This window comes from Nothoprocta perdicaria, unplaced genomic scaffold, assembly GCF_003342845.1.
Source record: "Nothoprocta perdicaria isolate Ctin4 unplaced genomic scaffold, notPer1 scaffold_12, whole genome shotgun sequence".
Classification (NCBI taxonomy): domain Eukaryota; kingdom Metazoa; phylum Chordata; class Aves; order Tinamiformes; family Tinamidae; genus Nothoprocta; species Nothoprocta perdicaria.
In genome coordinates, this window is record NW_020454316.1 from 5430214 (window position 1) to 5453766 (window position 23553).

A 23553-nucleotide genomic window follows, 5' to 3' on the forward strand; every position below is an offset into this window, starting at 1 on the left:
TGGTGAATTTAATTTGACAGACCTGTTTTTGCACATCAACTCCCAATGCAGTTTGCATTTATGCTGATGTATTTTTTCTAAAGAATGCTAAACTTGATATCCTGTTTCAGATTAACAGGTATTTATTGGGAGTAGTATGATAGAAGCAAAGATTTTGTAAAATTCAACTTTAAAAGTGAGCATGTAAACTCAATCAAAACAGCATTTAGAACTTCTTGTCCCAGGTTAGTGACTCTTCATGCAGCACAGTTTTTTTTAAAAGTCAACTTAGAGGATAGGACCTTTGATTCTAATCATAGAGTTATTGTATCTTTTTTCTCTCCTGCAGATGTAAGGTGAAAATAAGCTAGAAAAAAAACTTCTCTCTGGGACATGGATGTACATGGTTTGTTACATTCCTGAACCTACTATGTATGGTGCTCATTGACTGTATATTTTATTTGTTCTCCTATGTGAAAAAACTGGCTCAAAAGAACACTTAATGAGAACAAAGAGACAATGTACATTTGTTTAATGTGACATCAAAGCAAGTATTGTAGCACTCTGTGAAACAATAGGAAGCTTCCCTGTCCAAAAAAAGAAAAAAAATGAAAGAAAAAAAAAATGAAAAGAAAAAAAAAGACAGTTGAATGAATGGAGGATACCAAAAGTACTCAAAAACATGACAAAAATCTAAGTGAATAGTGGATTTCTGTCAGAGCAGTCAACGGTGCTTTACGTCAAGAAATGTGCCTGTGTTCTTGATGAAGATGGATGGACGCTGATGGACTTCAGGCACAAAAAAAGCAGGAATGTATGAAATGATCAAATGCCACGCAAACACTATAGAACAATACATCCTTGCTTGGTGGTGTTTTAAAAGTCTATACAAAAAAAAACCTTCTGGGGAGCCTTAAGTGGATTTTTTTTTTTTTTTTTTTACACCATAAAGTGATTATTAAGTTTTCTTTTTACTCTTTGCCTAGCTTTTTATTATCTCTTGGACTACATTTGCCAATAACACATATAAAAGACTGGTATAACAATAGCAGAACACAAAACATTATGGTATTTCTCCTAGTGGGATGCAAACTAATGAGATGTATTAAAATAAAAATGGTATACCTATGCATAATTTTCTAGACGTTTCTTGGTTTATGTTCCCCAACCTCCCCCGTAATTTAAAGCATTACATGGAAAAGAGAGATGTGCGTAAACAAATCATAGGATATCCATGCAAAAGTCCTTTTTCCTTTAAGACTTATGCCAGTTGCCTACTAGTGATATTGTGTTAGCAATTGTCATACTTATCAGTATACAGATACTTTGATTTCACATGTTGGAGCTGTGTGAAATGTACAAATTCTTGTATCTGCATTGTACAATGTCATGGTGGCTTGGGAACTACCTTGCTGCAAATATTTGAACAAAACCTAAAATTCTTTATTTTTGGTAAAATGTTATGCTTTATGTGTATTCAACAGAAATATGTGTTTTTGTAAAGGTGAAGTTTGTATTTTTATCTAAAAATTAACAGTTTTATATACCTGAGAAAGCCTGCTATGTTTTCTTGAACCAAAAAAAAAAAAAAAAAAAGAAAGAAAAAAGACTAAAAAAAAAAACATTTTGTGGTCATATTTTTGTAGTAGAATAGCCCAAATAACATCCAAATCTATTTTAACTATAGCAGGGCAGTTAAAATACTCTGGCATCAGCTCCTGTGTTTTCAAAGAAAACGCTCAGCTCCCCGTGGATTGCAGTGGGAGCCACACGGCTAAATCCTTGTCTGCTGCTTTGGAAATTTAGGGCTGTGCCAGATTATGACGTGGCTACTCACTTGGCCAGAATCACTGCCCCAGCCCAGTAGTCTGGATTATGTACCCTCTGTTTTATTTGGAGTATTGCATTGGATATGTGAAAGGAACTACTGGATTCTCCTCTTTGTAAAACATCTACAAAGAGATGAACGCGTTTTCTCTCCTTTGTTTGGAACGACAAAAAAACCAAGTTTGTTTTGAAGAGAGCGTTTCCACTCCAATCAAAAATATCTTCAAGTGTGAATGAACTGTAGATCCTTATAACAGGAAAAAAAAAAAAGAGTGAGATTTTTAACCTTTCCATTTCTAAATATAGTCCAACTGTTCCCCTCCTGTTCCTGTAGCTATGTCCAATTTCAACCAAACAAAGCAATGTTAGCTAACAGGCATTATTGGCTTCAGATGCTAATGCAGAGATAGAGTTAGTCATCATTCTATTTTGTGATCATTTTCCCAGTGTATTCGTTGAGCACCAAAACTGGAAATACATTTAACTAAGATTGTCTGTGCTTGTTTTCCACTAAGTGTACTGTTCACAATGTTATGCACATGAATGTATGTGTCTGCGTTTAAAAAGAAAGTGTATAAAATGTAATTTATATATTTATGTTTCAGTGGGATGCCAATAATGTTGCTCAGTTCTTTTTTTTTTTTTTGTCTAAAAGATATCTAATGAAAAAAAAAAGTTCATATATCCATTAAAATCATGTAGATAAAAAATGTTACGTGACCCACTCGGACACTGTGCAGGTATGAAAGGATGTCAGAGTCACTTAAGTGGAATATTTGCAAAAGAATTATCAAGAGTCCTGTAGCTGCACTGGCATGAGCAGGTTGCATTCAGATCTGTGGGCCAGATTTCCTGGAGTAACTCCATTGGATGCAATGGAGCTCTGCTGATTTACACCACCAGTGAGTCTGGCCCTATATTTAATTCTTGAAATTATATATATATATATATATATATATATATATATATAAAAGCAATCTGAAAGGCATGCATTTGATTGGTGCCAGCAGAGAAACGCGTTATGCCAAATTCAGAAAACTATGAGAGAATGAAGACTGAATGGAGACTTTTCCAGTAATCGTTTGTTTGAGACTTGTAGTCTCTAGTTAATTTTGTTACCGGGAATGAAACGCACATGAGTCTTTGTTCTCAAGCACAGTGTTTATATGGCATGCAACAGAAAACACAAAAAATCTCAGGGCTATATTGTCAGCTAGTATAAATTGGCAAATGTTTTTGACTGCAGCCGCCCCTAAGCTAATTTACATCAGATGAGGATCCAGTCCACAGCTTTTTTAAAAACCGAGGAGTAGTGTCATGACATGTGCGCCATTTACCGTAGTCCAGCTGCAATTTTATCCGCCAGCCTTACAGGCCAAGGTAGTGTCCTTCTTGGAAATGGCAGATACCACCAGAAGGAACAGTTGCGTTAAAGGTTGTGACACAAGAGACAGTAATTCAAAGTTAAGTTGGACATTTCAAGGGCCATATCCTCAGTTGGTGTAAATCACCATTGCTCCATTGCCTGCAGTGGAGTTGTACCAGCTTACACCACTTGAGGGGCTGGTCCCTCATTCTTGCTCATCCCTTTCGCTACTCGGTCCTGCAGGGATCTCAGACTGTCGTGTACTGTTAATGTAATCCTGTGTTCTCTAATACTTAAGCACAATAAGTGAATATAAGAATGAGTGTCAGACTTAACTTTGAATGTCCAAGCTCTGAAATGGTTTGTTTCACCATTGTGGCTGTAAATTAAACAGTTCTCTGTGCATTTGTGAATGCTGTGTCCTATCTTCTTCCGCTGTCTCCTGGAGGTGGATTCCCATCTGGACTTTGAGTGTGCAGCATTTGGAGTGTTAGAGGAAAGGGTGTGAGCAATAGGAGTCTCGAGATGTTTGTCTGACAACTCTGTTATTGGGAAGTGGGGGGCTAGTGGGGGACTTGGTGAAGGAATTGAAGGTGATAGTTGCTGTAAGACACGTTTCCACTGAATCCTTTAAAACTTTGTTGTTTTGTCCTTGAATGTTGTGGGGACTTAGGGGTAAAATACTTTTCAACAACCTGTAATCTCTTCCACTGTCCACAGATTCTGGTTTCATCCTTTTTGAGGTCTTTGCTGATTAAAAAGCATGTGTGGAGGGAACTGGTGGAATACAATCTCAGTGTTACGATACTGGTGCCTGGTCACTGTTCCTGTAGTCAGTTCATTATGTTTAATTCTGTGCTTCGTCTTTTCAGAGCTGCCCTGCAGTGGCTTTGGTTGAGTGCAATGGAGGATTCCCTGCCCGCTTGCTTTCCTTTTCCTCTCTCCTCCGTCCTGCTTGGCATCCACTTTATGCTCAGGAACTGCAGCCAGTTGCTCCTCTCAGGCTCCTGGTGGTTCCTACACAGCTTGGGCTCTGATGTGGCTTTGAGCTTAGGCTTTCTACTCTGCCTGGACTGGTGTCTCACAGGTCTCCTCTTTCCGACTGCTGTCAGCATTCCAGTTGGGAAGTTCTCAGCCATCCTCCTTGGGTCAGCAGCACATCTCCTGCTGTGGGCTTATATTCCTGCTCTTCTCTACCTGACTCTAGGGAAGCCCAGGCTTTCCCATTCCTCCATCTCTGTCTCTTAGAAACTATTTTCCCTTCCTAGGTTCTTTCTCATCATCTCTCTCTTCTCTCTCCTCCTGCCTGAGAGACCAGCCTTTGATCTGTTTATCTCTAAATCAATTGCTTTATCTAGGCATGGGTCCTGAGATCCTGTCTCCCAGGCACAGAGGCCCATAACTGACCCCTGCGTGAGAGACCAATGCTGTAATATAGGCACGCACTTGAGCAGGGAAAAAGATTCATCTATTTGCAAAAATATCCATTACTGAAAGCTTCCCGCTAAAGGCCTGTCCAATTCCAGTAATAGTAGTGTGTATCTGGAATAGTCATGTTGAAGCTATTCCAGACATCTGACAGTTCAACTAAGATCAGCGACCCAGTTTATAATTTAATTAGAAAACGTGCCCAAAAGCAAAGATGAATTTTCAAAGCTTCCTCAGATTTGGATGATCACATTTTACTGTAAATTGAAGGAAATCATGTTGGTAGGCCCCTTCCACGGCTTTGAAATCTTATCCTGAATACTTATCTGACCCTCTCTTGGGCTGGAAATCTTGGTTGCTTTAAAACAGAAACAAAGTGGAGTTACGTATTTGTTTTCAAGGAAGTCATTTTTTTTCTGAGGTTGCTGCTCCTCAGCTTCTAGTACTACCAGTTCTCAGAAACACAGTCAAACCTGTGAGGACTCTGCCTAAGTTTGCTTTAATCCCAGGTAACAGAGGGAAGCTGTCAGTATTTCATGCCCCAAACTTCAGCTTATACTTTGCATTTTTCATTTTACTTAATTACTCTGTGTTTTCCCACAATTTAATAACAAGGTATTATTTATGTCTGAGCTTTTCTGTGCTGCTCTTTGCTGTAGTGTCTCACTGCAGCACAGCCTTGAACAGGTCTGAACCCCTCTGAAATAAAGAATATTGTTATCCCATTTTAGGCGAGCCCGAGGCATGGAGAAATGACTGTGCAAGGTCACACAGCAAGGCTATGGCAGAACCAGGGATAGGACTCAGATCTGAGTGCTCATCCAGTGCCCTAAATCACACGACCATCTTCCCTTTCCAAGAATGAATCCTTGCACCCTTAGAGCTAAATACTGAAAAGATTGAGGGTAAGTCATTTTGCCTAATTATTGTGCATTGGGTACATGGTCAAAAACCCTGCTGTGTCAGAGAGTGTGATGACTGATGAAAAAAGAGCTGTCTGCCCATGCAAATACAGTCTTTTATGCTATAATCAGCTAATCATTCCCTGTATCTCTAAGGAGCCAACCTTTCGTGGCTTGCAGTGCAAATTATGCACAGGGAACTAATGCAGACTCTGATTTTATGGGAATTTACAAAAATTCAGTGGGCAATTTTCATTGTACTTCCCCCTCAGTTTGTAGTCATTCGTTCCTTTTATAGCATGGGTAACATTTCCCAAGGGACCTGTGTCTACCATGGGCCCAATCACAAATTCTTTTCCCAGGCTCTAACATGGAAAAGCACTTAAAGAGTTGCCTATATCTGCCCTTCTTCATGCCCGTGCCTAAGCATGTATGTAACTCTGGACAGACATCCCCCTGACTGGAGTCAACTGGAGTTAAGGGATGCGTTACCACTCTGTTTGAATAGGATGTGATTTCCTGTCTCAGGATCACAATTCCAGGATGAGTGTCTTTATGTTCTTAGCATTGGGGTATGTTGTAAATAACCCCAAAGAAGAAGTAGCAAGACTCCAATGTGCAAGTAGAAAAACAGAGGAAATTGCAGGTGAAATTTGGGATGTTGTGGTTTAGATAAAAAAAAAAGAAAATACAATGAGTAAGATCAGAAGGTTGGTCATTTTCAGTTGTGCAGTGCTGTAATTCCTTTAGTCACTCTAAATATTTGCTGCGTCAGGCTGGAGTAGCTCAGAATCACTACAATGCACATAAAAAAGTTACGGCTGGTTCTTGTTGAACTGCTACCCTATTTCCATGGCATATGACCGTGAGGTGGGGCCTGCAATCACAGTTGTAAATCAAAGAACAAGTCATAGATTAGGTACTGTTTTCCATGGATATTGTCTCTAAGTTTATTTTCTGTATGCTAGTCTCTTGAATGATGTTTAGTGAGCTTTGCAGCTTGGTAAAAAAAAGTCAAAAATACATGGTTCCTGAGCTGAAATTATGAAAGTCATAACTCTTAGTCCTGTTAATAGTCAATACATGAAAGCTTGGCAACGTCCTGGTGATGAAATTGTTCTCATGGAAGGCTTGTGTGCCACTTTCTTCCAGTGTTATTTCTTAGTCTAGAGGAAAATCCAGACATTTTTGTATTCGATTCACTAGCAGGCTGTCAAATCTGACCTGGTTTGAATTTTTACCATCTAAAACTTCCTTATTGGACTGACCTTTGTGCATGCTAAGTGTCTTTCAGGATCTAGCTAAAAATATACAAGGAGAGGTTAACTTCTGTTCTTCAACGTTAAAAATATATATATGAAAGCTGGAGTATTCCATCACATGAGGAAATATGGAGCTACGTTTCTAAGAGGAGTTGCACATTCATCTTCCTAGAATGAGACATCTGCTTTGGATCTTGGCCTCTGCATAGTAGCTTTAATCTTCCATAATCAATGCACCCAGTTTTAATTGGTGTCTTTGAAAGCTGAGAGCGTCTGGTAAGGCCAGGTGTACAAAGAATATCAGCACCCAGAGATGCACATGAGCCCAGAGCACTTGAAATGGCCAAGGATTTTAAGAACATCTTGACACTTGAGAACAATCAGAGATCAAAAGAAGAAAAGCACTAAGGCATCTTTGCTTACTTGGCAAGTGAAAAAATATCAAGGAAATATCCTACATATAGTGCTCACCAGTGACAAAGAAGCTGTTTGTGAAAACATGCTCATGCTTAAATTTTTCAGCAGTTAATGATCGTCTTTACAGACCATAATACTCGAATACTTCACTTATCGATATATCAGGGCTTGGAAGAACTTTGAGACTTATGAAATGGGACACTCCTTAAGCCAATGATAGCTCTGTGTTCTAGTAACTGATCAACCAATTACATAAATGCCCAGATCTCTACCCTGCAGAAAACAGACACAACTCCACTGACTTCACTGGAGATGACAGTTACCTGAGAATTAACCCGAAACTCTTGACACAAAGCAGATAGTGGTTTCATATTTTGCTGTTTAGTGTTGCTGTAAAAGTAGACTCATATCCTTGAGCAGTTAAAACAAGAAGACTGGGAATAGGAGTTTCCCACAGAGATTCATCCAGCCTGGAATTTGCTGAGATCCCCGGATATGAACATGTGCTGCTAGAAAACCTAAACCAGCAACTTTGTTTAGGGAAGCCTCTGACCTGTCAAAAATGCAGACTTTCCATGTCAGTTAGTGAGTAGTATTACTCAGAGAAATTGGTTTGTTTGCTCATGAGAGGAGAAGCAGGGCAAAAATTTAAGATACTCCCTGTTAGAAAGAAGACTTTTTACAGGGGGTCTGTGGGTGAGGTGCTGAACAGCCTCAGCTCTTTTGGGGATGAACCCGAACCTGAAGACCTAAGTGAAGTATCAAGAGCCCTCCAGAATCACTGGATTTCTCTGGCTGTGAAGATTTTCAGCCAGCTAAAGGATGTGAGCATCCAATTTTAAATCATTTTTACAAGACTTTTAGTTGTCTCAGTTGGCTTCTGTGTCGGTGCTGTAAAGAGGCTAATTTTGATTGAGCCAATGTTACTGTGAATGCTGCTGTTCTTCCTCTTAATAATGGTGCTGAAGCATCAGGTTTGTTTGCTGCTCTCTGTTGAAAATGTTTTTCAAACAGTGACCTTTTCCAGTGCCTGTTGCATGCCCAGTTCACCCTCATGTTTAGGGTGGAGTGTCCCTTCCATGCTTTGCCTTTTTCTTTGTGCAATTTCTTATATCAAAGTGGTTTTGGTTTATAGTGAAGATGTTGGAATATATAAAAGACAAGATTTTTTTGCTATGACCCCTGTCCCAGGGGAGCACAGTTCATCTGTGCCTGCTGTATGGGCCAGAGGAGAGAGGCTGCAGCATTTCAAGGCAGCCAAGACATGCCTCTTTCTGCTCAAATGATCATGCCAGAAGATACAACTTCCCTGTTGCCACCAAGTGCTGTGTTTCCCTTCTTTCCCCCGTATCTTGACAGCACTTGCTTCGTTGTTGCTTGCATGTTGCTTGTGCTGAGGAGAGTCTTGTATGGTTGAAGAGATACGATGTGGTCTACTAAGCAGCAAGACTCCCATGGAAACTGGGACTTTGTGCTCCTGCAGGTGGGATGGAAGACCCTTTTTGGACCAATCTCACCTACAGTAAAGTTACATGGACAGGGATCCCCTTGGAACCACAAAGCTACTCAGATACGACCTCAAGATCTGAATTCTTCCTTGACTGCAATGGATTTCCCCAGCATAATAAATGACAGAAACTGTTTGTCACAGATTGAGTGGTTTTGTAACAGGCCACGTATGAGTCCTGTAGGGTAAAGCTCGGCTGTGCATTGCACCTATTGCCCCAAATGCTGCTTTTAAATCCAACATTCACTATTTATCCAAAGATATCTGCTTTTCTTGCATGTGTTCTGAAGGGTTAGCTTGCACCTGTTTGCTGTGAGGAGCTTGATGGGCAAAGCAATATGGTTAGGCTATGTCTGCATATCTAAAGAGGCTTTTCAGGACTTTACAGCTGCGGGTAGCAATTGCAAATGTTTCCCGTTATCTTCCTGCATTCCCTTGAGTTGTGATCCAGCAAGATACTCAGTGAAAAGCTGCACTTGAAGCATGTGAGATGTTTCTTTGAAGTCACTCATGTTAAAGTTAGGCATGATCTGAATTGGCTTGTAAAACTGAGTACCCGAAGCTCCAACTGTGATTACCCACTGTAAGCTTAGCTTTTTCCTTTTACACATGGCCTGGAGTCATACTGGTTTCAGAAGCAATCTCCAGCCTTTCAAAAACAATGCCATAGTATTGAGAACTTTAACTATTCTGTAGCTTTCTATCAGCAACCCCAACTATACTGGAAAACCCATAGCAGTGTCTTGACTTCTGGGCCACTAAGGTCTGTCCTTTTTCTTTTTAGTATGTTTCTTTTTTTTTAAGGCAAGTTAAGAAAAAGCTTAAAATAGTATCTTAAAAAAGTGGGAAATTAATCACATCTTAACATCTTGATTCCTTTATCTAGCTTAATTAAGGAGAAGTTTGCCAATACTGGTGCTCCTTAAAACAAGCATACATGAAGAACACTTAGAGCAGCTTCAAAAGAATTTTCAGGCGAGATCAGGAAAAGATAAAATGAGAAGTGGAAACTTCTAATACACTTTATAGCTCGTTACTAACAGGAAAGGCATTGTTACATAGGATACTAATGAATTTTGCAGGATGAAGTTTCCAAAAGTCAAAAAAAAAAAAAAAAAAAAGCACCTTCTTTATCTTAGATTAAAAGTTTCAAGACTTTTGCAATTATGGTAGTAGACAATGGATGTTTATAGTCATATCACTCAGAAAAGGTCTGGAAAAAGTGAAAAGTTTTTTTAATTAAACTGTGTACACTATTGAATTTCTGTAAGAACTTCCAATCTAGCTACTGAATAGTCATAAAGGGAATAGATAAAACCCATCTTGTTTCATCATTTAAGTTATTTTTGCATCATTGCACGTAGCTAGCTGTTGGGAGGACAGCAGCAACTCATTTGAATGACTAAGGATGAACATGTTAAAGTGCTGATGTTCTCAAGGAGGTGGTTAAGCCAACCAAGTCGGAGAAACAAAACAGATATTCAGGTTTACCAGTGACATGTGCAGGGCATTGCATGCATGTAGCTTGCCTTTTACCTTGCAAAAAGTTTGGGATTTTGAAGCATCATCTCAGGGTTTAGGAGGACCTGTTTCAAACTTTCAGTGTGGCCTTGGATGAGTCAGTCAGGATCTTTTTTGCTTCACTTCTTCATTGGGGAAGAAAAAATAGTACTTTATTTTTCCTCGACTGTTTTATGTGTGCTGTGTGTCCACATACAGTACCTCATGGTATGGGACTCACAATGCAATCCTAATTTGCAAGCTAGACTTGCCACTGTAGTACAAAACCCAATAATAATTCCAACCATAAATTGAATGGCTATTTCATTTAAAAAGTCATAGAAAGAAACTGGGATACCTGGTATATATCACTTCTTGTAAAAGCACAGTTCCCTGTGGATCAGCACACATGACACTAAGCTTGGACATTTAAATACAGTCAAGTCACTTAAAAATCAGGTTAGCAGCTCTTAGGTATCTTTAGGCACGAAGGTACCTCTATGCTTGTAGCCACTGGAAGGTTGTCCTCCTGCAAATCAAAAGCCATTTGACCTGACAAAAGTGTCTTCTCATGCTTGAAAGTGAAGTTTGGACTCTTAAGTCACCGAATTGCTTTGCAATGTTGTATCTGTCTTTATATTTCCCCATAAATCAACCTGCTTGGCTTGAACTGAATATTTAAATGATAAACAGCCAAAGGACAGTCTAATTGCTTCTTGCTGAGTGTTTCCCTCAGGAAGCACTTGGAGTCACACAGCATCTGCCATGACCTCAAGTACCTGCTTTCTGGAGGCTTTTCTAAGATGCTAACAAACCCCTCATTTTAACTTGCCATTAAATAAACCAGCCAGTGGTAACTATTTAGGATGGGGATTAGAAGGGTATTCTTATTGGGATACAAGATGGCTCTGTCCATTTGCTGGCCAGGGATGAAGGGCTGGAAAACTGTGTGGTGGAAGGGACTATTAATGTGATTTTCCACAACTTTCCTTGCAGCTGCATTTTTGACGAGAGAGAGAAAGAGATGGCTAGGCTTGCAGTAACATGTTGTGCCGTCATAAATGCTACAGCCACCATCTGTTTCCAGCCCACGACTTGAAAGAAAACTGAGCAGCAAGCTCATAATTCACATGAGCATTTTACACTTGTGAACCTTTCCCAACCTTTGTCTAATAATGAGGGGAGTGCATGGTGCTAAGGTTTGTATTTTTTCCTGCACATACAAGTGTTTATTGTCTGTCTCTTTCTGTTTATTTTTATTTTTTTTTCCGTGGTCCCTTAAAAATTTCTCCGTGAGGAAAAGCAGACCAGTTTCATGGTCAAAAGAAAGATAATAAAGAAGAAATCCCGGTGGCATCGACCTTGCTGGCAAAAGTGTCTGGGAGGAGATACATCTAACATTCTTCGTTGTGTCTGTCTTAATTACTCGTTGATTAAAAGAAAGAAACACAATAGAAAGTGAAGAGGCAGGTTGCTACCCTGCCCTTTCTCTGAAGCAATGCTGATTCTGAGTAGAGCTAGGATAGCTGGCCATGCGCGTTTGAAACCTGCACCATCAGATAGGAAGGTAATGGTAAGTTGGATTTTAATGAAAACAAATTCTTCTGCTAATCTTGGCTTCGGGCTGGCCCTCCGTGGGATTAAAGATACCACCTGCTGTGCCAAAGACGTGCTCAGGTTCGGAGCTGCTGGTGGGTGGGAAGAGCACAAACATCTGAGAGTGACTTCTGTGAGTGATCTCAGCCTGTCCTCTTGCAATGCCCTCAGGGAAGCCAAAGCATTGAGATCATTTAGTTGATGGAAATCTTGCTCCCCTCCAGCCTGCAAAGCAAGGCTAACTTCATTAAGGATTTCTTTTTGACTGCTCAGCAAAACCAAGGGCTGCTGTTTCTCTGGGCTGCTTCTTGTGCTTGGACCCAGTTTGCACGGCTCCTCCTAGCACAACCAACCTGGCTGGATGAACTCCTGCTCTCCTCTGGCCTTAGAAACGATGACTTTCATCATCTCCAGCAGACTGCAGAGCAGTTTAAGGATGAAAGGGCTTCTCATTTCATTTATTCCACTGCTGCTAGAACTGTAAATCCTTGCAATGCGGGACTGTGTTTATAGCAAACTGCTATATTAGTAACATATATTGCGTTGTCCTGTGTACGGTCAAACTGTCCAAGAAGTGGCCAAACAAAGAATGGAGCTTCTGATGCAAAACCAATTCAATCTCTACTTCTCATTTTATTTAAAAATAATAAATAACTATGAATCAAAGGGACTGATTTTGACATGTGCTACCTTTTGGGTGCCCTTCTGTGTCTCCAAGATATGCCTATAAGCAGAAGAAAGCTGCAGCGCTACAAACATGAGGTGAAGTTCTGCCAAGAAATGGTTCGTAGGCTCACTGGGGTTGGGGACAAGGTAAGGGGGTATGTCCAACCACCCCCTTTTTAGCACCACTTGCTCTTCTGGATGCGTCTGGGATGAGCCTGAGACTTTACCTGAATTTTATGCGTTACTCAGGTTAATTATTTATAGCCAGGGGGTGCTGGGAACTGTTGCATTAAACAGTCTTTGTTTGGGATGGGAGAGGAGGACCTCTCCTATTCTCCTGCCTCATCCGTACCCTGCCCTCTCCCATGTCCTCATCCCACAGCACCCGCTGGCAGGAGCCGCGTCCCCACTCGTGTCCATGGGGCAGCTTCCCTGAGTGTGGGAAGCAGGGGGCACACGAAGGGTAGAGGCCTCTGACATGAAATTCCCAGGAACGGGATTTGCACATTTTATGACCGTTCAGATGGAAATGCAACGGAGCTGAATTATTGCTCCTTAATCCCGCTTTCTCGGTTTCCTCCCCGCAACCTCCTCCCCTCCCGCTTAGGTAATACAGAAGCTTATAAACAAATCCCACTGCGGGGGAAGAAGGGGGGAAAGGACCTGGGTTAGGCCTGTGATGGATAGACAGGTGGAAGACAGGCACCAGAAAGGCCCTGAATGGCAAAAGCCTTTGATGGAAACACTAAAGCGCTATTGAAAATGCCAGGGCTGGGGGAGGGCGAAGGGAGAATAGCAGGAGGAGGGAGAGCCAGGGAGCCCTGCGTCCCGCCCCGCCAGCCCCTTTCTCAGGATGTTGAAAGTATTTGTCCTTCAGTACAAAATGATTGAACTGCCGCCAGGCCAGGCCACCCTTCCAGCCATTGCACTGGGAAGCTGGCACTTGGGAAGGCCTTGCCGCCGCCCGGATTTTATAGCTTTCCCTTTGGTAGGAGCTTCTCGTTTTGTTTTGTTTTCGGCTGCTTTCAGTTCTGCTGCGTATCAAAGGAACTCGGGTTTGTTGTTCTGACCAAAGCAGCATCCAGGTAATGAAAAGGAGAATTAAGAAATAAAAGCCTGCTTTTTTTTTTTTCTATCAGAATACCCAGCTGTCTGCCTGTTATTGAATCAAAATTTCATGCGTTTGGTATTCACAGCATTGCATCCATAGTCCCTTGGTTTATCTCTAGTGCTTCTTGAGGAATTTCATCCTGTAAATAAAGCTTCTACGTTCCTGGTGGCTCTGTGTATACAAAAGCAGGGCCTGCTCTTCATAGTCTTGAATAGTGGGAACGGTCCTGTTATAATTAAAAATGTTTTTGCATCAGAGGAATGCATGCAGCAATGAAAAAAAAAAATTTTCCAATGCAAAAAGATGGGCCCTGACCTTCTGAGGTCTCCTGTGTTGCTCCTGCAAGACCTAGAGGTGAAGAGGACTATTGGAGATCTAAAGGTGGGATCTACTCAGCAGATCCACCGTGGTCAGACCTGGCGTCGAGTTAGTGCTGGGCTCTGGCATGGGAGCAGGGCCCTGGCTGTTGGCATGTAGGGACCTGCAGCGGGGCTGCATCCATCCCTTCCTGTCGGCTGCATCGCCCTCCTCGCGGCCCAGGGACACTCCGAGGTCACCGGCACGGGCAGGAGCTTGCCAAGGTCACGTCCCGAGGTTGGGTCTCTGCTGAGCTGGCTGTGCCGTGTAATTAAATAGATCTATGAGGGCAGGGAGGGCAAATAGGCACCACACACATGGCTGAGTTGTGAGGGTGTGGGGGCTTCGCTTGCTGACAGACTGAGTGCAGCTGAAAGCAAACCTCTCCGCTAGAATAGCACGGAAACGGCGCTTCCCAGCTGAACATCCCCAAAGCCTGGCTCTGCTCACTCGTGGTTTACAGCACCTCTGCGGTAGGTTAGACCGGGCTTATCCCCACTTAAGGTGCCTCCGAAGGGAAAGGGCAAGTGGTTTGCTCTAGGTTAGAGGGGGAATTGCTGGAGATAGCGCTTCGCTCTCCCGTCTCCGAAGGAATGTGCCTCAGGGACCAACCCTTACGGCCCTTGTGGTGGCCCAGCCAGGGTGGGCTGTGGCGTTTGTGCCTGGCATCTGTGATGTTGAGACAGGGCCAGTAGCCCTGCTGTGCAAAGGAGCGTGGAGCAGCCCTGGCCATGGTGCCCGAATGACTTAGAGTCTAGAAATCCTCCAAACACTTCAGATCATGGTGTCGTGGAGGGAAATGCTTCCTCCGAAACGTCCCTCCTCATGTGGTGTCACTGCTAGTGATCATTTAAGCTGCAGGAAGCGGCAGGCTCAAAGATCAGGTTGCTGCCGATAGGAATCACACCTCGAGAGGACTTTCCTTCACACATTGTGAAAGCTGCAGGAGTATGGGAAGTGAGGGAAAATGTGATGTCCCTTGAGGGTAAAGATTTCCCTTTAATCAGCTTTCCTCATGTTAATTAACCGTTGGGAACAATGGCGCGGCCCCGGGAGCCGCCCGGCGTTACATAACCTCTCACAATACCGATTTCACTTTCTTGTTTATTTGCCAGCCGGATTCAAAGCGGGAGCTGAGCCGGAATCTGCGCCCAGCTGCTCTGGGGAGGTTTGGGAGCGCTCGACTCCCTCAGAGTTCCTAGGGAGGGAAGATGCAAAGGCTCCTATGCCGGGAAATGCTGCTTCCTTCCCAACAACCTGGGTTTCTGGGCCTGGCACCCAGTTCCCAGAGCAGGGCAGAGGTGCTGGCGGGGGCGTTTGAAGAGCCAGCACGGCCCAGAGGGCTCGCGACACTTTCGGTAGTTATAAAAGGAGCTATAAAAGGAGGATCATAAAAACTGAGCTGACTTATAAAGGTATTTTGAGGCCTATGACTGCTGTGCATAAATACATACCCACCCATGGGGAGAAACGGGTGTGTTTCTGGAGCCTGGGACGTGGATAGGGGTAGTCTGAGCGGGAATGACGCAGTCCTGCCTCTGCCTTGATGTTTTCACTCTTCCCATGGTGTCCTTGGTGTGTGCCAAGGGGAACCAGCTTGCCCGATTTCTGAAACAAGAGGCTGCCTCCCATTTTGGATGTCCCCAGCTGGCCACCATGGTCCCGCACATGGCCTCGAAATGATGAACAGCTCTTGTTAAAAACACAGCTCTCAAACTTTCCAATGCTAGGCTGTGTCAGGGAAAAAAAAAAAAAAAAAAAMAAACAAAAAAAAAACTCCTTCTCTTTTAGGTMAAAGTGTTATCTAGATTTTTAAAAATGTGCAAAATGCCATTTCTGCAGCCGGGCCATTAATCAACCTGGGAGGGCTGCGAGGGGCTAAAGCTCCGTGTGCAGCAGCAGCCCCACGCGCTCCCCACCCCGGAGGGACCCGCGCCGGCCCCAGGGAGCCTCCGCGGAGAAGGTCCCGGTAGCAGCAGCTGTGAAGGCCCAGGGCGAGCAGATCAGGTGCATCTGAAAGACACTTTAAGGGAGCTTGAAACACTTGGATCTGCTTCCAGCAACCTGCTAGGCAGCAGACAGCATTGATCCTGAGGCTGATCCTGAAACCGCGGGCGCTTCTGCCTTAATATAGGCATTGGCTGTGCCACTGAAATAAAAAGGCATGGATTTTTTTTTCGTGGTTAACAGTGCGGGGCTGAGAGATCGAAACTTCCTCTCCACACCCTCCGATTAGCATAGGAGTGGCGGGAGGAATTTTTTCCCTCTTGGTCGTTTGGAGTAACCTTTGAGCCCAGGTTTTCCACCCTGTTCCCAGCAGCCAGAGGCGAGAGCGAATCTCCAGCCCGCTGGGGGCCACCAGTGAGGTCCCCTTTGGGGACAACTCCATGGCAAAAGGTGCAAGGAAGAAGCTCTCAGCCCTGGCAGGTCCCTTTTTATCAAGGTTGACTTCTTTTAAGACGAAGGATAGGAGGGGAAAGCCTGTTCTTTAGGCTCTAGGTGGGTTTTTTCGCTGACATCCTGAGGAGCAGTCAAGGTGCCTGGTGTTGGGTCTGCTTTTCATGCTTGCCTTGAGGGCAGGCTGCTGGATTCAGGGTTTCCAGCCTCCGTGGGAGCACAGAGATGAGGCCTTGGAGGCTGCAAACTCCCTCCTGGCTTGTCCACTGTGCATGATGCAGGGCACCAATAATTCACACGCAAAAGAAATGCAGGATCCTGACTGTACATTGTGGGCTGAGGCAGATTAAAATGTTGTTGTCAGTCTGGCTTGGCAGCATCTTCCAACTCCTTTTAGTTTTATCCCCCTGTGAATTATTTCTCCATCTCATTCTTCTTTTGTTCGTTCCATAATTTAACCTGGAGGCACAAGGCTTCCCCGTGGAAGCATCAGCGGCGCCGTCAATCAGCAAAGGAGAGGTGGTACAGCCGGCACAGCCCTTCCTCCCTCTGAGGAGGGAATGAATCATCCTTTGAATATGCAATCTCATCCAGGACAGGAGCCAGGATCCTCAACAGACACATGAATTCCAGCATCTCTGGAAACATTATTTCCACATTTTGGGCAGTCTCAGAGACAGTAAGTAAATAAGCAAGCTATGGCATCTGCAATTTCTGTAGCCTTATTTAAAGTGACTGCCTGGGCTCTGAATGCCTGTATGGGTATTAAAAATATAAGAAGAGAAGGTTGTATCCTTGATGAGATCGTGCCCAAGGCAACTTCATGGCATGGCCCATTTAATGCCATTGAGCAGCCCATTGAAGAGGAGGAAGCCACCAGAAATGGGACGTGCCTGCTCCCTCTTGGAGTCGCACGCCAGCCAATGTGTCCCAAACACACGTGTCCCGTTGCTGGCCTCTGTGCTGAATCCCAGCTTTGCTGCTTTCCTTTGCTCCTGCCCTTGCTTCCCGTCCTTGCTCCAGAGTTTTCCCTGGAAGGGGCAATCAGCAGGGCCCGTTTCCCAGGTTTTCTTCTGGACTGGCAGGTGAGATGCAGCTCATGAATTCAGTAAAGCTGAATAAATATACACTTAGACTTCATACTGAAAGTGCAAAAAACACAACAGGAGAAAAATACTTATCAGAGCAAGCAGATATATCGGTCAGCAGGGTTACAGCGCTGTTTTCTCTGCTTTGTTATTAATACTAATAGCTGAGACCTTTTCTGCTTTGTTTTCATGCCAAGGTCATAGCTACAGGTTAACCTTCATCAGCCCTTCTGACGATAACAGTGAAAGTGAAATGCCATTAAAATTATCTTCCTATATGTTTAAACCACTCTGTCACCTTTGCAGGCAGTATTTGTGCCCCTCTTTATGCAGTAGACCCTGGTGACCCCAAAATACTTTTATTTACGGCATAAGCATCATTTCCATGGCAACATGCTTTTCAAGCTGCAAATTGAGGATTGCAATTTCCTCAGCAATAAAAGAAGCAATGGTGGATTTTTTTTATTTTAAATCAGCTAGTGGCAACTTTCATGCGCAAAATGATCAGCCACAACAAATCATTTAAAAGCTACATTATAATCAAGGCAATTTTAAAGCTCAGCATGGTTAGTCTAAAAATAAAGAGAGTTTGATCCAGTTGTTTAATGGAAATGAAGATCATGCAGTGACATCCTGACTGCTAGTCTAGTAAATAGGCTTCAACTTGCTCTGAGATGTAGCCTAATTAGGAGCAGAACAGTTTCCTTCAGTAGAATGAAGTATTATTTACAATAGGACTACTACATAATTATATTTCTACATGGTTTTGGACAACTCTTTCCCATATCTGAGGAGACAAATAACCCTGTTTGAAAATGGTCCAAGCTATCAACAAAGCAACGTTATTAACAGCTATGTTGGTTCATGGCTCATGTGAAATTGCACTTGTGCCCTCAGAGAGCACTGGGGTGGAGCTGATCCAGAGATGGCAAAGCCACCTGGTTGTGAACTGGCAGCAAAGCCTTTCCAGGTGCTGATGGCATTGCAGAGAGAAACGCACAGTTGATTCCATGGGGAAATATAGCTTGGCAGCATCAGGATGTTGCTTACCTCCCAAAAATAGCTTCAAAGGAGACAAGTATCATCACTCTACAGATAGGGTGCAGAAGGATGGGATGGCGTGTCCCAGGCTGTCCTGGAGCCACAAACGGGACTGCTTGGAGCCCTGGGCATCTGCTTGTCTCTGAGAGGATCTGGCCAAAGACCAGGTTGTATCAAGGCTGGACTTCTTGCCCCAAAGCATCCCTCCTCTCCAACAGAGTTGGTGCCAGCACTGTTATGACCCTTGGGACCATCGCTGCAGGACAGCACTTCTCACAGCTGCTCTTCTCAGTCTGTCTTTTACAGTCAGTCTGTTGCAGCCTGTCTTTTACAGGTTGAAAATTGGTGTTATGAAGATTGCTTTAAGGAATAGAGAAAAGGATCAGAATATCCCTTTTTCTTCCTGTTGGATTGTCTTTGATAGCAAAGAAATCTCGATTTATATGCAGGCAGGATTCCTGGATTTGTGGATTTTACGCAACCCCTGAACAATGGCGGTTAATGACATCTCGAATTTTCAAGTTAGACCTTTATGGTGAGGGTAACAGTATAGAATTATCAAGGATAACTTATGTAAGTCAGGCTAGCAATTATTTTTGAAGAAAATAGGAATTACTGGTGGTTTTCTTCCCAGTAGTACTTGGGGTGACCAATGCGGGTAGTAAGGTTAACTATAGAGATGCATTCTGATATGATAAAAATTATTTTCATGACTATTTGCTTTGGACCTCCAGTGTTTTAGAGGGCAAAACCTTCACTGACTTGGAAAGCATTTAGGCTGGTGAGAGGACTGGTGGAGGAGAACTCCATGTTCAGGGACCTCTTGTCAGGTCCAGGTGGTTGTTAACACTCCTGGGGGAAGCTGGGCAAGTTTTTAATTCTAAACATCAAATTTTCTACAGCAAGAGACCAGACAAATCAGTATTCTGGGCTGTTGGATATAGGAGTGAGCATGCTTCAGAGCTGGGCATCAAATGCTTTCAGGGCATCAAGAGCAACAAGGAACCTTCAACTGAAGTCAATGCACGCTAGCGTGGGACCTCAGAGTCCTCCTGGCTTTGAAGTCTGTTTGATTTAGCTCCTGAGCACCTGGGTTAGGAAATCAGGGAGCCACTAAATACTTTATACCCCGGGGAAGTGCCTGCCCTTGCACCGGCTGGGGCCAGAGGGCGATTTCTCAGCGTGCTCTACAGTTTCAGACCTGAACTTGGGACTGTTTGTTTTCCCGGCGGTGCCGCCTCTTCCGCCTGGGTTAATCGTCAACCCAGGAACCCAGCTCAGCGTCCCGGGTGTCTGATTTCCACTTCAAGTGCAGGGCCAGCGGGGCAGCCTGTCTAGAGCCCTTGTGAGCCCAGGGGAAGGAGGTGACGCAGTGGCACGAAGGAGGGAGACGTGTCCGGACAACACTGGTATGGGGAGAGTCCTCAATGAGCGCCACTCACCTTGCTCAAAGGTTGAAGTCTGACCAAGGCAACACACAGCAACCACTTTGTCTCCTTCGATTTATGTCCCATTCCTCTAGTGACGCCCTGCATCCTGTTTTTCCTACCCATTGCAGCTGTGTATGAAGGTGAGGGCTTGAAAAGACCCAGGGAGAGGAGGTGCTTTTGAAACCAAAAATAACCTGTTGTGATTGCATTTTTTTTACATCTGCACCTCACAGTCTTTTCAGTTTATCGTGTATCTGTAGCTGCATTGACATGCAGGAAACCAATCTAATCGCCAGTCTGAGGGCATGAGGCAGAGCAAGTTCGACCGGCACTTTGGAAAACTTTCTAGCTGGAAACACCGTTTTCAGCTGCTCTTTGATGAGGTAACATCAAGGAGCAAAGCGGCCAAGCACACCGTGCAGGAAAACACCCAGCAACTTGAAGGGCCAGGCAATGCTCCTTGAGCAAAAGGAAAACATCTTAAAAATCCAGCCAGTCAAAAATGAATTAAATGCGTTTTGCAGTTATTTTCCTGAATATTTTTTCTAAATAAAACAAATAGGTTTGGCCCATCCTTTGAGACCTTCATGGGTTTGTAATTTGGAAGTGACAGACGTACAGGAGAACAGGGTCCATGTGAGGACAGCTGCTCTGGACAGGGGACATCGTCCCTGCTTGTCTTGCCAGCGGTGATGTCTCCCACCTGCCTTGCCACCTTGGCTCCCCCTCCAGCCAGCCTGCACCCTCTTCGACTTTGCGAGATTTTCCTGGAAATAGCATTGGTTCCTTGCAAGCATGTTAAAAACTACCTGCCAGGCTTGGCTGATGTAGATTCCCATAAATTCATTCATTCCTGGAGAAATGCTGCTTAATGCTCTGCTTCTCCATAGCTGCAATTTCTCTCAGCTATTTTAACGATGGTGTCTTGCTCTTGGTTTCACCGCACACGTCCTTTTTATTGCTAAAAATGTACTGAAGCACACGAGCTGTATTACCAGAAATCACATTCCAGTTCCTGTTCCTTGGCTCATTTCTCCCTCATTTCCCATTACCTTCCTATTTTAAGACTGCATGGATGACATACCCATGAGCTAGATCCAGTCAAATATTTATCTAGTAATTTAATCAGTGAATTTCATGGTAGGTTGCTAACTATATTGCTGATTTTCCCCTCATTCACATAACCAGGGCTGCACGTTCACAGAGGCGTCTGAATTTGGCGATGTTTTTATGAAACACTCAAGGACTTTCCCATCTTTCTCATGGTCCTTCAGGGCTGTGATGGCCTCGGTGTGTGACATGCTGGAGGGCTCATCCACAGAGGGAAGGGGAAAGAACAGGCATTTAGGGGAAAAGGGAAAATTGAGACTGCACCCATCGGGCAGCGACAAAATCAACACAACCTTGTTGAGATCTCAGCTTTAAATTTCAGAGGACACCACTTGTTTCCCTTTCTAGAAAAGAATAATAATAAAAAAAAACCACTAGAGACTTGCAAGATAAACCATTCCCATTAAGCCCAAAGCAAGCTCCTTTCTTAGGCCAATATGAGCAGCCAAGATAACTACTACTGCCTAAAGCATCCAGAATGTGTCCCTGAATCCTGTCACCAGCTGAGCTCAATCTCTCCTCAGCTGCCCTGAGTTCCCTACCAAAATGACCAACACCTGAGCACACTTCAGTCAATCAGCCTTGTCCTTGACTGCCTTAGATAAAGGAAGGAGAAAGAGGGTGTAACCTTTCCTAGCACAAGTAGCAGCTCAGCAATATGTTCCCTCAAGGCAAGGAATGCTCCAGACTCTGTGGCTTCAAAGGGAGTACTCAAGGAAGGAGGAACTATCTGAATGCACCCTGTAGGTAGGTACTGGCTTCTCCTGGGAGATTTATAGTGTAAACATCCAACTGTTAGTTGCTTGGTGTGTTGTAAACAAATTTGCTGTCTTCTTATTCCTCCTCCTCAAACCTGAAGCTACTCTTTCTTTAGCAGGCAATATTTGGCTCCAAAAGAGTGGGAGAAATATTGTACATGTGTAGTGTATGCATACTGATACGGTACCATTTGTTTGCATTAACAAATATTGTGGATAAGAATCTAGATAATAGTTTTCCTCTGCTGCATATTGTGACCCCTCCCTAGGAGTCTTGTTTAATGCTGGAAATGTCTTTAGCAGGTAGATGTGTGTAACTGTTCTCTGCTCATTCCTGGTCCTGGAAACAGCATCTAGATGCATATGCTCATTGTAGGCACCAGCTTTGAATATGGTGATTTTGTTCTGAAGATGGATGTGCTCAAAGGCTTTGCTGGGCTAGCTGTGCTAGTGTGCTTGATATCTTGCAGGAGAGGGGAGGAAGGCAGATATAGGATTTTATCATGTTCCCAGGAAAGCTTACTTAAGAGTTGTGTTGGTTTCCATGGAAGAGAGGCTGCCTCTAAATAGCCTGCCCTGGAAAAGAAGCCCAGGAGATCCTGGTGTCCTGTTCTCTTCATCGAGCAGACAGTCATGCTTTCCTTGGAGTAAAACACGTGGACATGGAGGGCTCTGCCCTCCCTCCGAGATCTGCTTTCTCTAAAAAGCAGTATTTTTATATAATAGCTAATATAAATCTACAATAATTTAATAACTGATTTATGAAATACTCTGACAAAATACTGCATTAGGTGTAAATGTGAAGCTGTAGACCATGGTTTTCAGAATACTTTGGCAGTTCTACCAAAAGAACAGAAAGTGGAGATTCATACAGCCTTTTTGTAGAATGTTTCTTTCTCCTGTTCCCCATTCCCTCCCCTGTAGTATTCCTAGCTGAAATTCCAGAAGTGGCTACATTTTATTTTGGAACATCTCTTGTAGAAGTGGCACAAGCTGCATCAGGAAATAACTTGAAGCCCATTGCATTTCAAAGCATTTTTAGCGAATCTGTGTCCTCAGCCAACTCTTGTTAATCGCTAAAGTAGCACTACCTTCTCTTCTCCAGCAATGTTAGCTGTTTTCAGCCAAGCTGTGAATATGAAAACCTTTCTAAGCTGGAACATCCCTTCTTTAGGCTTTCTTATATGCTGTCAGCGTAGGTTCTTCTGCACGCCCTGGTTTTCTCAAAGCTCTCTCAAAAATTATTATTATAATTGCACTATATTAGTTGGCCCTCAGGGATAGCTCCATTTTCCATGCACGTAACCTTTACTGCTTTGGGATGCAAGCTATTTGTTTTGGCAGCTTGAAACAGCCCATAACTTCACCATGATAACCATTTTTAGTTTGGCCTGTGGATTTTTTCAAATCCATCTGTCCTGAGAAGTCAAATTCCTGATTTTTATCTTGTACCACCCACCTTCTAGACTCCCAAAGAGGAACTCAGCACAATCCCCTTTCCCTTGCTCTCTGGCTTTCCCTTGCCTTCCCCCCACCTCCCCAAGAGATTTGTATTTTTATCTTGCTGTTCTGTGTTAAATGCTTCTGCCTGCGTCATTTAAGGACTGTGAGGTAGGGAGGCTCTATATTCATTACCTTGTGCTGACATCTGAATCACTTTTGTTGCATTTACTAGCTTGAAAAACAAGAAAACACAGCAGTCACTTTCCTGCCTGCCAGATCTGACTACTGTGTTTTGGATTTAGGGTGTCAGTGTCTGCACTGTTAGTGGGAAGAGACACTCGGAGGCTCTTTGGGCTTAGCTGTGTTGT

General features: G+C 43.5%; 1 protein-coding gene and 1 long non-coding RNA gene across 8 annotated transcripts in view; both read left to right on the forward strand.

Annotated features, from left to right (window-relative positions):
* PDGFA (platelet derived growth factor subunit A) overlaps window positions 1-11442 on the forward strand; it is a 30674-nt gene extending 19232 nt beyond the window's left edge. For 3 of the 7 annotated variants that reach the window (XR_003251664.1, XM_026053857.1, XM_026053858.1), the window contains one exon: window positions 329-2616. Coding sequence is in view for 3 of the 7 variants with exons in the window: in XM_026053858.1 (XP_025909643.1) it covers window positions 329-339 (11 nt within the window). In the remaining 4 variants the exon portion in view is untranslated. Of the gene's footprint in view, window positions 1-110; window positions 225-328; window positions 2617-5331; window positions 5506-6796; window positions 6839-11184 lie in introns of those variants that run through there. The other 4 variants (XR_003251661.1, XR_003251663.1, XM_026053854.1 and 1 more) reach the window with 3 other exon arrangements.
* Window positions 11443-21645: 10203 nt separating this feature from the next.
* The window catches only part of LOC112959971, a 78097-nt gene continuing 76189 nt past the window's right edge, over window positions 21646-23553 (forward strand). The window contains exon 1 of the long non-coding RNA XR_003251681.1: window positions 21646-21731. This is a non-coding gene — a long non-coding RNA (uncharacterized LOC112959971). The remainder of the gene's footprint in view (window positions 21732-23553) is intronic.